The sequence below is a fragment of the Dromaius novaehollandiae genome, chromosome 23, assembly GCF_036370855.1.
Source record: "Dromaius novaehollandiae isolate bDroNov1 chromosome 23, bDroNov1.hap1, whole genome shotgun sequence".
In the NCBI taxonomy this organism is placed as follows: Eukaryota; Metazoa; Chordata; class Aves; order Casuariiformes; family Dromaiidae; genus Dromaius; species Dromaius novaehollandiae.
This window is the reverse complement of record NC_088120.1, coordinates 9,248,880-9,264,767: the sequence shown is the minus strand read 5'-3', so window position 1 is coordinate 9,264,767 and position 15,888 is coordinate 9,248,880. Positions and strand designations below refer to the sequence as shown.

Below are 15,888 nucleotides of genomic sequence, written 5' to 3'. Positions count from 1 at the left end.
AAAAAGATGAATTTTGAGCACTTAGATGTGGTAACAGGGAGACCATGAGAAGCTGGGGGGATTAAGGAATAACCTAGAGAATAGACATGAAGGCTAGTTTTCTGTGGGCTTGTTGGTGGCTGGTACAGGTGCAGGGGGAGAGCTCAGCTAACTGCACCTTGAGCTGATGTTACTCTGCATATTAGCTATGGTATTTCTTTCCTCAAGTCAAACTGCTCTTTTCCGAAAAAAGATCAATCTGACAGATGAGCTTGTCTATTTCCACCTTTCCCCCAACATATCTATTTGAGGGGAGAGAAGGGTTTTTCCTCTAGGCTAGGCCTGTGGTTTTAGACTTTGAAAAGCTCTACTCAAGCACAGAAAAAAGTTTTCAAGCTGGCTTTAATCATCTTCACTTGCTGCCCCAGTACTGTACATGCAGGTACAAGCCAATGGAAATGTGAATACTTTTTTCCCTTCCTTGGGAAAACTGGCTAAGAATATTTTACAAAATAGCGTGCACCTTCACAGCCATCAGTCCTGCTGCATATAAACCACAAAAATACAAGAGTTTTACATTAAGAAAGACCACACACATATAAAACATTACATAAGACAGGTATAAAATTGCCATTTGCTTTTTAAAATCTATTACCATTCTCAAGTATCCATCACAAGCCCATCCCCTTATCTTGAACAATGGAACTGGGGTTTAAAGAACTTCTGAGTTCACCCCTCTGTGGCATTTATTTTAAGGTGGAGTTGTTAAATTTATGAATCTGTCATCAAAGGGAAGTTTATTACAAGATATAAAATGAGCAGACTACTGAAGGCAGCCAATTTTGTTCAATAATTTAGTTATATCTTCACTTCCAGAAGTAAAAAGCTACCCAGTGTAGATGTGTCAGTTCTTTACAAGTTCTAACTGTTCTTTTCTTCTTAGGTAATGGATGTACACAGACATCAGGTTGATGTTTGCCATTAAGTGGTGAGATGCTTGTTACTTTTTTGAGACTTAAAGCTGAACTTGCAGCAGTGGTTAATTTATGGCTAATGGAGTTCTGAAAATCTGACTCTCAGTTCAGGTGATTCTTTAAAGAGGTTTCTCTTTCAATGCTACTTGTTAGGTACTTTAAAAGTATTGATGTGAAGCTGCACAGACCTCCTTATACTTACAAGGTTGCGTTGCTTTCATGTGCTGCACCCCTGTCAAGACAGTCTTAGGCAGCTGTCTGAAGCAGCTACCTGTAGAAGAAAGGCTGTGGTTAGAACTGATCAGCTCGCTGCGGAGCTGTTTCACTGCCATGGCAGTTCTCACTGCCTTGTACCTTTTCTGCTCTTGGACCTCCCTGTGTAAGTCTCCTTGGCCTGTACATACTACTAACCATTCTCCTTTTTGGGGGGCTAACATAGTTTGAAGGGTGTAGGCTATGTTTAAAGGTGTTTAAGGTATAGGTAAGACACCTCACATACATCTTGAGTTTAGGATGAACCATTCTGTTTAAGTTTTTTTGAAAAAGCTTTCTGTGTGTGCACTTATGGTTTGGTTTGTTTTCCTGGTGCTCTTTTCTGTTAGTGATCAAGACAAGATTTAATTCAGACTTAGAGCTGCTACTCCACTAAATGTTGTTCCCAAGCTAAATGTGTATGCTTGCTTGTTTTTTATAGTCAAGGTATAAACTTGAGATTAATGACAGATTCTTGAGTGCTGGACAACATTTTAAATGGTCCAGATGCTTGTTCCTAGTTAAATTTTGAGGTGGGGAGTAGGACAAGATGATGGGGAAGATTATTTAACTGCATGAAAAGATCAAGCCCTTTTAAGAAAACAAGGCCACCAACTTCAAAGTGCTAACATTCGAGAGGCGTTCACTGCCAGGCTGCCTGGCCGCTTGCGTACAGAGGAGGGGAGCGCTGCCACAGCCAGGGGCCCTCCCTGACATTAAACATTGTCCTAACACTTACAGCGAGAACCTCGAAGCGAAGTACTGGGATCTAGCAGATATATACAGACACGGATCCCTTTAGGAAGTCAGATCAACATACAACGCCTTTCTTCCCATGGGAGTGACACCCTTTTCCTATACTTCTGAGGCCTCTAATCTGCACTAAAGGCATAAACCTTTAGTGAGAATTTAAGTCCTAATACGCACCTCCTACCCCTTCCAACAGCAACAGTGCTGTCCTCAGCTTTTCATGTCTGAGACATTCACCTCATTGCTGGCCCTTTGCGAGAAGGGAGGATTGTTAGGGGAGCAGGACTTTATTTAAAAAGAGAAAGAAAAACACCCTTCTGTGTCAAGCTAAGGGGTGGCCTTTTGGCGAGTTGTTTATCTCTATGCTTTTTAACAGGAGAGATGAAAGGCAGGGATGCTGATGGTCCAGCTGAGTCATCCCTCCCTCCAGGAAAGCTCTCCTGCTTCTCGCTTCTCTTACCCTTTCGTTCAGCAATCAATAGCTAGTGCAAGTGATAAACAAAGCAGAGGCTAGACTTGGAGCCAGCATGGGAGCAGGTGGTAAACGCACACCCTGCATAATTGCTCTTCATTGCACAGTTACAACAAAAATAAAAATAACCTGAATGTGATAGAGCGCACTAAGCTCTGGCTCTTAAAAATATATATATATATACGTATACCAATAATTGGCACTCCAGACAGGCACAGTGGTCACACCAGCTCTTGGTCTTAGTGGCAGTTGCCAAACTGCGCTGCCTTCTCCCAGAGTCCTAGATGCGGCTAGGCTCGGTTCTGGTGTCTGTGCCCTAGGCAAATGATCGGCAGTTAAAACAGTGTGACAGTTATTCAAGCAGCAAGACAAATATTTAGGCCCTTTACTGTATGTTTTTCCAGGTCTGCTCTTAAAGCCTAAGGCTTCCCAAAATATAGGCTAGCTCAGCTAATGTGACTGACTAGACGAAGCGTTATTGTCACATCTAGTCACTTGGTTTCTTCTGTATAACTTCATTTGTGTTACACATGGCACATCTTTACCCCACCAATTCCAAAACCTGCTTTTTTGCAGATGGTTCTTTTTCGTTAGGAAGTCTTTCCTGCAGCCTTTCATCCTCCTTTTTAGCACATAAGCTTGCACCTTTAACAACCGGTTAAGGGTTGAGGGAGTTTCCTATGCTTTGTGAACATGAAATAGAAGAAAGACTTCCAGTTGAAACAGCTTTGCTAGAGAAACATTGGAATAGGCCACCATGCCTTTGGCATATTACAGGATGCAAACCTTGCTTTTACTTAAAGCTAACGGTAATTTTGCACATCTGCCTCTAGAGACATGAAAAGCTACAGGAAAGCAGAGCAATTTCTTAATGTCTTCTTCCATCTGTGATGCAAAACACATTTAGACTTAGAATTCAACAATCAAGAAGAACGGTGGCTGAACACTGTTCCTTGACCTTTAAAATGCAGTTATTTTGCAAATCAGTAACAAAATGCACACCCTTAAGGAAGCTTACAGATGTGTATTGTCCAAGTATTTCACGTCACCAGTCTGCAAAGAAGTGTCTGAGTCAACTGGAAGTAAATAGAAGGCGGACTGTTTATGCCTGAAAAAAATCACCAGTGCTGTTTTTATAAATGGCCTTGTATCAGTGAAGACCAAGACCCTCTGATTGTATGCTGCTGTGGAGTATTTCAAAGCCTGCTTAAACAGGCAAAGGTATATAAACGTGTTAGAATTCCTCGCTCTCGCTGAGGTGTACAAACATATATGAGTATATGCTTGACTTCTCAAGTCTATTTGCTGCTGAGAACAGTCTTGTAAGACGTTGGATAGAAACAATTGCCTATCAGCAAAGATGATCCTGTTCCACTCCTTTAAGAATTTCTGGTCTAACATGTGCAATCAAAGCACTCTTGCTTCGAGTGCTACGTCTGTAACTTCTTCCAGAGAAAAGGGTTAAGATGCAGAAAAGGTGGCCACGGAGGCAATGCTCTGTGGCGTTTTCCAGCACCGTGTAACGGGTTCAGTAATCTCACTGCTAGTCACTATGTTTTTCATAAATCAATCGCAGCATGGAAACAACTATGTCTAAGCATCTTCTCCCCATGCTTTCAATGTGCTATGAAGCTGATGAAATGGGAGTTAATTTCCAGTTGAGCCCAGAAGCCTGGGCCAGCTTCTGGTGCCCTAGAAAATTTCAGTCACTCAAAATTTGGCAAAGAAAGGCCCTCTCTGGCTTGCAGAAAACCCAGGGATAATTTAGGACTGTGCCTGGAAATCATGTGGTGTTTTCTGTGCTTTCTTGTATGGCCGTGACTGGCTTTTTGCTTGCAGTTTAGGGGACTTTTAAATCTTATTTCAGGGCAATTTTGACAAAATCCACCCCCGTGACTCATTTCTGGTGCCTCGATTCTGACACTAGCATAAGCTGCTCTGTCAGTCGTGCCCCTCTGCTGTCGTAAGCTATTTTATGTCTCAAGCAGGTGCTTCATATTACTTGCTGCACACTCCCTGTTGGGCCTTGGTATTAGATATAAAATGGACTGCAAAGCTGTTTCAGTTTAATATTAATAATTCTTTCTGGGGAGAATGTCTGGAAAGTGGAACGGGTCTGAATTTACTTTCCTGATGGAAAGGATTCAAGGAGGAGGAAAGAGAAGAAACAATCTAATGCGTAATGCCTAGTTAGTGCAGCCACTTCTGCAAATCATAGAGTACATAAAAAGTGCCCTTTGCAATAAAACATTCCCCCAGAAAAAACCTTGAGTCCAGAAGCTGTGGTTTTTCTGGTATGTCGAAAGCAATTGGGTGTCTTGGCTTTTGCTCTTTCCTTGTTTGAGGCAGGGAAACGTCTGATGCGTGGTATCATGCATTTCGAAAACGAGAAGGAGCTGAAGTCACAATGTAAACATGACGCACTTCGGTCTTTAGCCATTTCTTAGTTTTCCCAGACAGAAGCGTCAGGTGGGTCCAGGCCCAGCTGCTTCCCCACAGAAGTGAGCGCTGGCTCCCTGGGAGGACTGGACACGTAGCATTGAAGTGAAGAAGTTAAAGTTTTGACAGATTTCAGTTTGTCTAGTGAATAAGGGACAATCATTTGTAGTCCTCGACATGGTGGCTTCACCTTGCCGGTCTGTCTCGATAAGCAGGGAGAATCATTCCCGTGAACCCGTATGCTTTCTTTCGCTGTACTGCATTGCAGCAAAGCGGACAAATTGTCAGAGAATCGGGGTGCAGTTTTGTTCTGACCTTAGTTACACTGTTATCTTCTGATGCGTTATCAGTTTATTGATGATTAAAAAAAGCCAACATACTTGGGTTTTCTGTTTTCCCTGGAGTATCAGGGAAAGCCTTTCAGATGTAGTTCTTTTGTCTGGGCGCTGGATTTTCCACGTGACCGCGAGGGCAGGTTTTTCCAGCTAGCGCAGAACCAGTGAGCCTTTTTCCGGACCGTAGGCTCCTGTGCTGTGGGGGCACGTACGTACCCAGCTGTCTCCGTGTTTCTGTTGGTCTTTATGAGCTTCTGCGCTGTATCTCAAGCAAAGTGTTATGTTGCTTGCAAGAGGGGGCAGAAATAAAGCTATGAAGCTCAGTGGTGAAATTTAGAGCCAGCAAGCTCTGCGGTGGAAAGGGAAGGGGGTAGGACACTTGTGTCCAAACCTTGTACAGAAAATACCTGCATAGCTCCTGTGCTTTGCCCGTACTGCTGTTCCGTTTTCCCTTGGACATGGTTATTGTTCCACCACGGAGGGAAAGGCAGATTTTTCTTCTTTCTGTTGAAGTTGCGTGGCTAAAGCAAAAGCAAATGATGTTAGTTCAAAGGAGCAAAAAACTTTTTCTCTCAAGATGCCTTCCCTCACATATATTCAAAAATCCAGCATGCTGGGGCAGAGAAGCGTAGTTCGGGCTTCACTGACCTCATATGACCACATCATGCTCTGGAAGGACCTTTGTTCAAAGCAGTTTTTATTCCTGTTTCAGTAGTCGGGGCACTGAGTTTGCTTCCTCAAACAACCCATGTGAGACTGTGTTAGTCCATCTCATGGTCCTGTCAGTTGCTATTCAGCGTGAGCTTGCAAATCAGAGCATATCGCTTGAGCAAGCGCTCGCCGCTCAAGCCGACAAGGGGCTAACGCTTTACGAGATGGGCACTGAGGCCTCAGAGCAGGCCCCTCTCCATCCGTGGTCAGCAGCGTCCAGTCTGCTCTCTTCTCAGAGGCCTGCAGTGATTTTGATTTGGTGAAGATCCAAAGTACGTGATAGCAGCTGAAATTCCTTGACACGATGTTGGTAAAATCAGAGCGGTCATGGTGGTGGCGTCAGGTGAAACAGCCACCGAGCAGCAGAATGTTGCTGGACCACCAGCTTGCTTTCTGTGGAGGGGACGGCTTCGTTTCAGCAGTCTCTTCCTTCAGGTTTGTTTTTGTGGCAATAGGTTCTAGCTGGTTCATCATTCCTGGTATCACCAGCAGAACCACAGGGTGTTTTTTTGTGCTCTGTGCATTGTGAAATTCTCTTCTTTGCCAATAAACATTTTTAAAAAATCCCAACTGTGCTGTTGGTTGGTTTGTATTAAAGACTGAAGGTCAGAGCCATCTGGTAGGTAAAAATTCCCCATTAACCTTTTGTCCTCTTCCAGTCTCATGACTGCTCGTCTTTTGGTGTGTTTTTTTATTTCTCTTTTGGAAACTGATCCTTCAGGACAGTCATTGTGTTAATTATATTTTATGAAGAAACCAGAGTTTCTAGTGGTGTCTCCCCTGAGTATTTTCAGCAAATTTCATTAGGCACCTTCAAAAAAAGCTTCCGCAATTCTCGGTTTTGCTACAAGAACTGGTCCCTTTGGGGAACCAGAATGCTGCTTTAAAAACAAACAAACAAAACATACAAACAAAAAAACCAAAACACTCATCCTGGTAAGAAATTCAAAGCATCTAGTCCTTTGTAATCTACCTCAGTCACCCTAATTCCAGATCAGCAGAAGATGCTCTTGAGATGTTCCCCTGTAGCATACCAACAAGTCGAGAGTTAGAGAAAGGTGCGGACTGCTGCTCTGTCGGGCAAAACCCTGTTTCCTCCTTGAGATTCAAGTCCTGAGAGCAGAGCATTTCAGACCTCCCGCAAGGACGATCGAGGCAGGAAGGGACTGGAAGGCAGACGGTCAACCATCGTCACAGTACGGCTGCTCCGCTGTGTCACCTTTTCCTGACTTGAGTTTTTACACGAGGCTTCACAGTCTGGTCGGGTCTCGACTGGGCCGTACAAGACCACTGTCAGCGGTGGAGCGCGAAGGTGGGACCAGGCTGAGCCTGGGGTAGCTGAAGTGCACCTTTTTCTGCTCTCTCTCACTTTGGCAATGTCACTTGTCACAGGCTACATGCTACTAAAAAAAGAAGGAAAAATGGTCACCAGAACTGCTTGCTCAGTGTCGCAGGATTTGTGCCAGAAAACCAACGAACAGGAAGTGACGGGCAGATGTTTCCTGTGAATACGGAGTCTCGGAGATATTGCAGTGAGGGTGTCGAGTTAGCACGTGGCAAGCTACATAAGAGAAGATGCTACATTCCTTTAAAAAAAATAGTGCTGAGTTGGATTTTTTTTTCTGAGTTTTTTTTCCTTAGAAAGCTACCTTTTCCTCAGAGGCAAGGAAACGAAATGGAAGGAAAAGAAATCTCGCTGACATGCTCCTTGCAGTGGTGCTGAATGACTCAGACCGCGATGCTCCCGCCGGGCGGTCGGGAGAGAAGAGCGTCGCGTCGTTCCGGCTCTTTTCCGACGGGGTGACGGGACGAGGGGCTCTAACAGTCTCGGGATGGGTCGGCAGTTGATCGCGTCGCTTGTTCTGTGTCACGAGTCTCTCTCCGCTTCTCCTCCCCTGCCCTCCGCCCCGCAACGCGCAGCCCTTGCTGCCTCTCCCACCGCCCCCCTCCGCGCCGGGACGCTCGCTCGGGGGGACGTGTCGAGAGCAGGTTGGTTTCGGGAAGGAGATTTAAAAAAAAAGGGGAGGGGAAGGAGGGGGAAAAAAGGGCTGGATATTTACAGCTATCCACTAACAGTTTCGGTAGGTTTGGATGTCTCCTTTCCCCTCCCGGCCTCTCCCACCAACCTGCCGCCTACGGGCAAGAGGGACTCGTGGAGCTCTCCAGGGAGGACTGGGAGAGGCGGCGCGTCAGCGGTCCGATGCTGGAGTCCGCCAGCGAGGACGTGGGGAAGAGTTTATACCAGCCTGTGACCACGCTGGAGAGATCGAGCTCCTCCAAGACGATCTGGGCCATCCCCATGAAGCACTTGTGGTCCATGCGGCCGTAATCACCCCACACGATCACCTACGGAGAGGGAAGGCGGTCGGTGAGCTGAGCGGTCCTGCGTGCCAGGCAGGAGGGGGGGCAAACCCCGGCAGACTCCGTGTGCCCCTCCAGAAAGGACCTGCTGTGACGGGGACGGGGAGGCTGTGGTCTGAGGGACAGCAGTGCGTTTCAGGATGAGGACCCTGCGTTTCTATACCTTGCCCTCGCTCCCCCAGTCCCTCCCCGTCCCCAACTATTTGGGCAGCCGAGGGGCTTCACCTGCAGGACTTTGCCCTGGGGGGTCTCCTCGAAGAGCAGAGCCTGCTGGTACAGCGGGTCACAGGTTTTCTTCACCACCTTGGTCTTCTTTTTGGCCAGGCAGACTCCATTCTCCAGCAAATACACTTTCACATAGGTGGCTGCGTTGGCCAACGGGAGAGAAACGTTGGCTCAGAGCAGGTTCCCGTGATCGTCCCGATGACCCCGCTGCTCTCCATCGCTCTCCCTCCACCCCCGAGCCCCTTCCTTCCCAGCACCTACCCGGGACGGACTTGGAGCCCAGCTTCGGGATGAGCCCCCTCGCCTGAATCACCTCCACCTCCAGCTGCCCGTTGCGGTCAGCCATGCCCACGTGGACGTCGCCTGGGCAGAGAGGGGACGTGCTCAGCACCCTCACGGAGCTGCCGGCTCCCACCCGGACGAGCCGTGGCCCTGGGCTGGACGGCACCCAAGCACGGTGCTGACACGGACCAGCTGGGAGAAGTCGTCCCCGGGGCTCCGGCAGCCCCGGCACCGCCAGTCCCACCACCGCCTCCATCCTCCCGCAGCCCCTTCCCCTCCCGCAGCCCCTTCCCCTTGCAGCCCTTCCCCTCCCGCAGCCCCTTCCCCTCCTGCAGCCCCTTCCCCTCCCGCAGCCCCTTCCCCTTGCAGCCCTTCCCCCCCCCCGCAGCCCCTTCCCCTCCCGCATCCCCTTCCCCTCCCGCAGCCCTTCCCCCCCCCGCAGCCCCCTCCCCTCCTGCTCCACGGCAGCGGTGCCCAGCAGCCCACGAGCAAACGCTGGCTGGAGCCAGCACCGGCCCCCGCAGCAGCAGCCCCGGAGAGCCGGCCCGCCCCGTCGGGGCCCCCGCGCCGGCACTCACCCATCGGCGGGGTGGCCAGCGTCTGCCGCCCCACGACCTGCGCCGGCCCCAGCCCGTCGAGGAAGTCGCTGAACTGGCTCTCGGCTCCCAGGCGCGTGGTGGGGAAGATGAACCTGAGCGGGGAGAGACGAGAGGAGGGGAGCGGGGCTCTCCGGCACACCGTGCCATGCCGGGGGGCTGCAGCCGCCCCGCCGCCCCCGGCCTTACATGCCGTCGGAGCTGTTGCTGTTGGTGCTGCCGTCGGTGGACTCGCGGCTGCCCTGCCGCGTCACCCGGCTCCTCATCTCCACGGCGATGCCGGTCTCCGTGCTCCGCCGGATGTTGCTGCGCAGCTTTTTGGGACCCCCCTCTGGAAGGGGAGAGGCGGATAGAGGCGTTTCGGCTGGACGGACGGGTGCTGGGGGCTGCCCGAGGCCGGCGCGGTGCCTGCCGGAGCCCCTCCGCGGGCTGCCCCGGCCCTCGGTGCACTAGTCACCCTCATTTATGCAACTTTCCCCCGGGACAAAACCTCGCATGCAGCCCGGAGCCCCCCGCATTTCACCGGAGAGCAGCGAAGCACCGCTGCCATGTGCAGCCTGCTGCCCCCTCAGCCCCGTTGCCCCTCGGCCCCTCGCTTCGGCACCGTCCCCGCAGCACCCGGAGCCCCCGCGCTGCTTCCTGGCAGCTCCCCCCCCATCACCTATCCCTGGTTCACCGAGCCAAAGCTGAGCTGAGACCTGCCAGACTCAGCTCATATGGGAGCTGATGCCATGCCCGCCCGGTGCCTGCCCGGCGCTGCCGCTTCCAGCCTCCAAGGCCCCCAGGGCCACGTTCCCGTGCTGCCGGCAGCACCCCGCATCCCGGGGGGCCGGTGCCGCGGGATGCGCAGCCCGCTCCCGCGCGTCACCATGGCGATGCCGGCTGCAATGCGGTGGGACCCCGCGGCCGGCGCGCCTCGCCGGGACCCTCGTGGTGCCGGTGGATCCGGCGGAGCAGCGAGCGCTCCCCGGACCGGAGAGCAAACCCCCGGCGAGGGCAGCGCGGTGCCCGCAGCCGCGGCTTGGAGCCGGGAGCCCGCGGCGATGCTGGGAGCCGGGAGCCCGCGGCGATGCTGGCGGCCGACGCCAGGCGCCTACGGCCCGGCTGCTCGGTGGCAGATGGCAGGAGGAGGAGCCGGCCGGGAGCAGCAGCCGAATCGCCCCGCAGCGGGGCCGGCGCGCCGGGTTTGTGCCACCAGTTTGGGGCTGCCGGGGAAGCGTTTGCAAGGCAGTGCGGAGATTTGGGCGCCTGCTCTCGCGCTCGCTGGCTGCACCGGACTGTGCCGTAACCCCGCAGTGCAGCGATGCTCCCCGCAGCGCGCCTGCGCCCCGAGCAGCGAGGCCCGGAGAAGCCCCTGCAGCGCCGCCTCGCCGGGCTCGGTGCTGCCACAGCTCTACCTTAAATCTATATAATGCCCTTGGAGCCAGCCGGGAACCCGCGCCGGAGCTGCCCAGGCTGGGGCTGGCTCCAAGCAGGCTCTTTGGAGCCGTTCGCCCAGCTCCCGGCTGTGGCTGCTCCGCTCCCTTGGGCAGCGGCGGTCCTGCCGCCCCAGGCGGATCACTGCCGGCTTTGGGTTTCGGCACACTTTCCGCTCGGCTTTCTGGGATAATTATATCCCTTCAGGAACATCTCAGATGTGCGGGGCTGCAGGGCTCCAAATGAACTCCTCTCTGTAGAGCATCTCTTACAGAATCATGAAACGCCAGCAAGAACCAAAATAAAAAAAGCAATAACTAGCGAAAACGCCTGCATTAGAATGAGCTTTTTGTCCTCCCCCCCCCCGCTCTTTAAAAAGCTATTTTAAGCATTTAGATTTTTCCCATAGCCAGAGCATTTGACAAGTTCTTTCTCTGAATTATCTCCCTCCCCGCGGCCCCTCCTGGTGAGTTTGCAGCGAGAGCAGACCGCAGCGAGCAGGAAAGCGCCGGCCCGAGCCGAGAGCGAGCCCCAGGCCGGCCGAGCCGCCGGCAGCACCCTCGGCTCGGGCGCGAGCAGTTTGGCACCCGGCTGGCGCAGGGCTGCTGGGAGGGGTTTAGCATGGGCCTCTCCGGTGTCTTGATCGCAGGCTGCTAGGACGCTGCAAATCAAGTGATTCAGGCGCGCGAGGGCATGCATTTCTCCGGAAAGCACCGGTGCAACTCGCCCGAGAGGCTCCCACCGCGCGAGGGGGCCGCCGGGCCCCGCCTCACCGGGCTGGTTGAGCTGCAGAGTGCTCCTGCTCCACTGCGAGAGCCCCACGATCGCCACCATCTTGGCGCCGAGGCTGGAGCGCCTCTTCTTGACGGAGGAGATGCTGACGGAGTCGGCGCTGCCCCGGGCGCTCTGCTCCAGGTTGTACATCTCGCCGCTGATGCTGGAGCTGCGCACGACGCTCCTGGCCGCCGAGGCGCTGGCATCGCCGTTGAGCATGGTCGGCGGAGGCTCCCGCGCCGCCCCGGGCGCCGCTGCCCGCGATCGGCTGCGGGGGCAAGGAGGGAGGCGTCGAGCCCGGCCGCGGCCCGCGAGCCGGCACCGGGGCTGCCGCGGCGGGAGCCACAGCCCCTGCGGCAGGGCCGGAGCCGGGACGGCCCGCGCGAGCCCCGTTCCCGCGCCCTCCTCCGGGGCCCCGTGCGCCTCCCTCCCCGTCCCATGAATATTTAACCTCCGGCGGGACGGAGCATCCATCTCCCGGGGAAAGGTGAATTATTAACTGCGTGCTGAGCGGAGGCACTTTGTAATAAACGGATGGAGGCAGCGCCTGGAAAAATATTTCTCTTGCAAGAGACACGGGCGGGAACGGGGCGAGGCGGAGGGTTTGCCGCCACGGCGCGGAGGTCGCTCCCGCGCGATGGGTGGGCGAACGGAGCCGCTGCTGTTCTCCCCCTCGGCGCTTCATCCGCCACCGCGAGCACCGAGCTCCGGCGGAAACGAATTAGCTCCTGCTAACGCAGCGCCGAGAGGATCCTTCCCAGCGCAGCACACAAAAGGCTGATCCGCGGCAGAGGAGGGCGACGCGCGCTCCTCGCCCGCAGGAGCGACTGGCTTTGCCCTGGCCCTGATTTTACCCCTGCTCGTTCCCCAACCTGCTCCTGGCTCCGGCAGCCCAGGGATGCGGGAAGGGCTCAGGGGGCACCGAGCCCGGCCGGCCTCGGACCCTGCCACGCACCGGGAGCCAGCGGCCCCGACCGCGATGCTCCGGGAGTGACTCCAGCCTGGGACACGCGGCTTCGGGTGCTTCCTCCCCCTCTCCCTGCTTGCTCCCTTCCAGCCAGCGGCGGGGGAACCCCGGGACCGGCAGCCAGTTCCCCCTCCGTGCCCCCTCCACGCTTATGCCGTGTGTTGCAAAACGCCGGGATCCGTGGAGCAAGCGGCGGCCGGGCTCCGCGGTGAGAAACGCCATGCGCGTCCTTCCTCCTCCGCCGCGGAGACAGACCCCCACGCTGCCGGGCTGGGGGGAGCGCAGCCCCCGGCCCGCAGCCCCCGCACACGCACCGCCGAGGCGCTCCGGGACCGGAGCAGCAGGCCGGGACGCAGGAGCAACGCGGGACGGGGGAATCGGGCGGGCGGGAGGCGTCATGGCTGTGGCAGCCTCCACCGATGTGCCGGTTAATGCACACACACATGCACACACGCACACGCACACACACGAGCCCGGTGTCGGAGCAGCCGCGCACCATGCAGAAAAGCGCGACCGCCTGCAAAACGCCGGCTTCCCTGTTGCATTTGGATGCACGCTGCCCCGGGGCGGGGGGCAGCGCGGCCGGCCCTCCCCGCACACGCACCTCCCGGCAGAAGCAGCAAGCAGAGAAAGAGGCATCTTACCGCCGCGCAGGGCTGCCCGGTGCAGGTGCGCGAGGAGCCGGCAGCGCGTCCCCCCCCGCGGCCCGCTCTCCCCCGCCGCCGAGGCTCAGCCCCCCAGCCCCGGCCCCGGCTGCGGAGGGAGGGGGACAGGCCGCTCCAGCCGCAGAGCTTTCCGGGGAGCGCGGGGCGCCGGGCTGCGCATCTCCATGGATACCTTGCCGACCCAGTTCTCCGCGCAGCCGAAGGCAGGGGCAGGGCAGCGGACCCCAGGCACCACCCCGGGCGCGCGTGGGGTGGCACGGCTGCCTCCCTCCCCGCGGCGTGGGGGCCGTGGGCCGGGTCGCGCTGGTGCCCACCAGGCCCCACCGGCACCGAGGGGGCTTGGGGGAGTGGGATGCCCCTGGCTCCAGCTCAGAGCATCCCTGCGGGATGGAGGGACCAAGCCACAGCTCAGGGCAGCTGGGATCCCTGCTCCAGTTCGGAGCATCCCTGCGGGATGGAGGGGCTGAGCTGCAGCCCGGGGTGGCCGGGACCCTGGCTCCAGCTCAGAGCATCCCTGCGGGATGGAGGGGCCAAGCTGCAGCCCAGGGCAGGTGGGATCCTGGCTCCAGCTTGGAGCATCCCTGCGGGATGGAGGGGCTGAGCTGCAGCCCGGGGTGGCCAGGACCCCGGCTCCAGCTCGGAGCATCCCTGCGGGATGGAGAGGCCAAGTCACAGCCCGGGGCAGCCAGGACCCCGGCTGCACCCCATTGCCTGCAGTGCGGTCGCAGCTAGATGTCGGGCCCCGGAAAGCAAGGCGGGAGGCTGCCCGGAGGATCGCGTGGTCCCGGGATGACCCCCGCGAGCCCCCCTGTGCCTTGGTGCCTGCACGGGATCAGCCCCGGCACATCAGCAAGGAGACGCGGTGCTAGGCGCCGTGCGAGAGCCGTGCTGGGGCTGTGCCCGCAGCAGGAGGGGGTCGTGGCCCCCAATTTACCGCCGATATGAAAGAGGGGCAATGCTTCGACTGCAAAAACGGGGCGCTTTGACCCCAGCTCCGTGGCAAGGCCATCGGAGGGGAGCGATGCCGGCAGGCAGAGCTGCCAGCTGGGTGCTGCCGCAGGTGGGACCGGCCCGACGCCGGCGGGAGGGGGGAGGCGGAGGGGGGATAAAGCACCGCCGGGGGCAGCTGGGACCCTCGCCTGGCCGGGAGGGCGATGGGGCGGAGGGCTCGCGGGGGGCTGGCCGCCCGGTCGAAGAGACCGAGGCAGGAGACAGCACGGACAGACGGGTCCCCTGTCACCCACAGTGAGACCTTCCCGACTCGACGCGTCCTCCCCTGGGGCAGGGAGTATTTTTGGGTGGCAGCCGAGCGGTGCAGCAGCGATGCCCCCGGCTTGCATCCTCGCTCCTGGAGCCCCTGCGAGCCCATTGCTGGGGGGCCCAGAAAGGGCTGAGCAGCAAAGCTGGTCCGAGCCCTCACGGGAGCCCCGACTCCTTGCAAGCAATTCCCTGGGAAACGTCCTTTCCTCCTCCAGGAGCAGGAAAACTAGCTCAGGCCCCAAAATTAGCACTTATGCAGAAAGAAGGTTGTCAGCACTATGGTTGGGGGGTCCCTGCCAGTCCCGAGCCGGGGCAAGTCGGGGGATGCAGCGCACAAACGTGCATTGCTGGTATTAGGGAGGGGTTATTTCCCAAATTTTGGAACAAAAACATACTTAATTCTCATTAATTGCTTGGGGTTAGACAGGCAGTTGCTGATTTAGGTTTAATTGCCTGGCAAGAGGGTTAATTCAGTGCACATGAGCTGAGACCTCGCAGGTACCTGCAGCTGCTGGAGTGAGGCAGCTGATTGCTCCTGCAGGTTAAAGAAGTTGTATTCGGAGCGAAACAAGCTGGATGCCTGCTTTTCCTCCTCTTTCACCATCTCCATGGAAAATAGAAAAAACAAACCCTGAAACTAAAGGATAGAACTACAGGCGCTCAACTGGCAAGGTAAGCGGAGCCCAGAAAGTGGAGACTCTTGCCTCATTTTCCTGTGTTTCTCTCCAAACAAAGTGTCCCCTGTTTTTGGTGATTCCTCCTTAAAACCTGGCTGAAAACACCAGTGCCTCCGTCGGAGGCAGTTCTGCGGAAACCTGCACGTGCGGCTGTGGGGACGGCGGGTCCGGCGAGGTAAGAGGGGCCGGGGCCGAGCGTGGGCAAAGCCCCCTGCGGCACCGCTCGCGTTAAGCGGCTTTTATCTAATGATAAAAGCCGCGAAGCTGCCGAGGCCACAAAACCTGACGCCCTCCCCAAGGCTGCCGGCGCCTGGGTGCGATGCTTGGTGCTCGAGAGCCCGCGGGCTTCTCCGGTGCCTGATTCTCCCGGATTTCGGAGATGCTCGGAGCCTGCTTAGCCCAGGAGAGGCTCTCCAGGACGCCGGAGCGGGATGGACGTGTCCCATCTCCCCTAGGGTAAAGGCAGCGAGACGGCGCCTGCGCACGTCCCCGCTGCCCGCGTGCCCTGGGGACACGAAGCGCCGGGGCTGGTGGCCTGAGCGCCGCCGTCCCTCTCCCCGCGTCCCTGCGTGACGTCTGCCGCTCGCTCAGACCAGATCTGCGCTGAATCCAGTTTGTTTCCTTGGCAACGTGCAAGAACCGGAGCAGCAAATGCCGCCGCCGCGGGATGCGGCTGGGGGGCGGCTCGGTCCCCCCGGCCGGCTCCGGGGAGCAGCGCGGGATGGGACAGGGCTGGGGACAGGCCACCTCCCG

The 15,888-nt window shown here is 56.4% G+C and overlaps 1 protein-coding gene across 1 annotated transcript; it reads right to left on the bottom strand.

The window, feature by feature from the left end:
• Window positions 1-363: 363 nt before the first annotated feature.
• On the bottom strand, window positions 364-11,832 carry RIMS3 (regulating synaptic membrane exocytosis 3). The gene is made up of 6 exons (XM_026104635.2): window positions 11,566-11,832; window positions 9,566-9,707; window positions 9,359-9,471; window positions 8,760-8,861; window positions 8,499-8,638; window positions 364-8,258 (listed from the first exon to the last, which is right to left on the bottom strand). Exons 1-6 carry the CDS (start codon window positions 11,783-11,785, stop codon window positions 8,046-8,048), a joined length of 930 nt encoding a protein of 309 aa, XP_025960420.1. The 5' UTR covers window positions 11,786-11,832; the 3' UTR covers window positions 364-8,045.
• Between the last annotated feature and the right edge of the window lie 4,056 nt (window positions 11,833-15,888).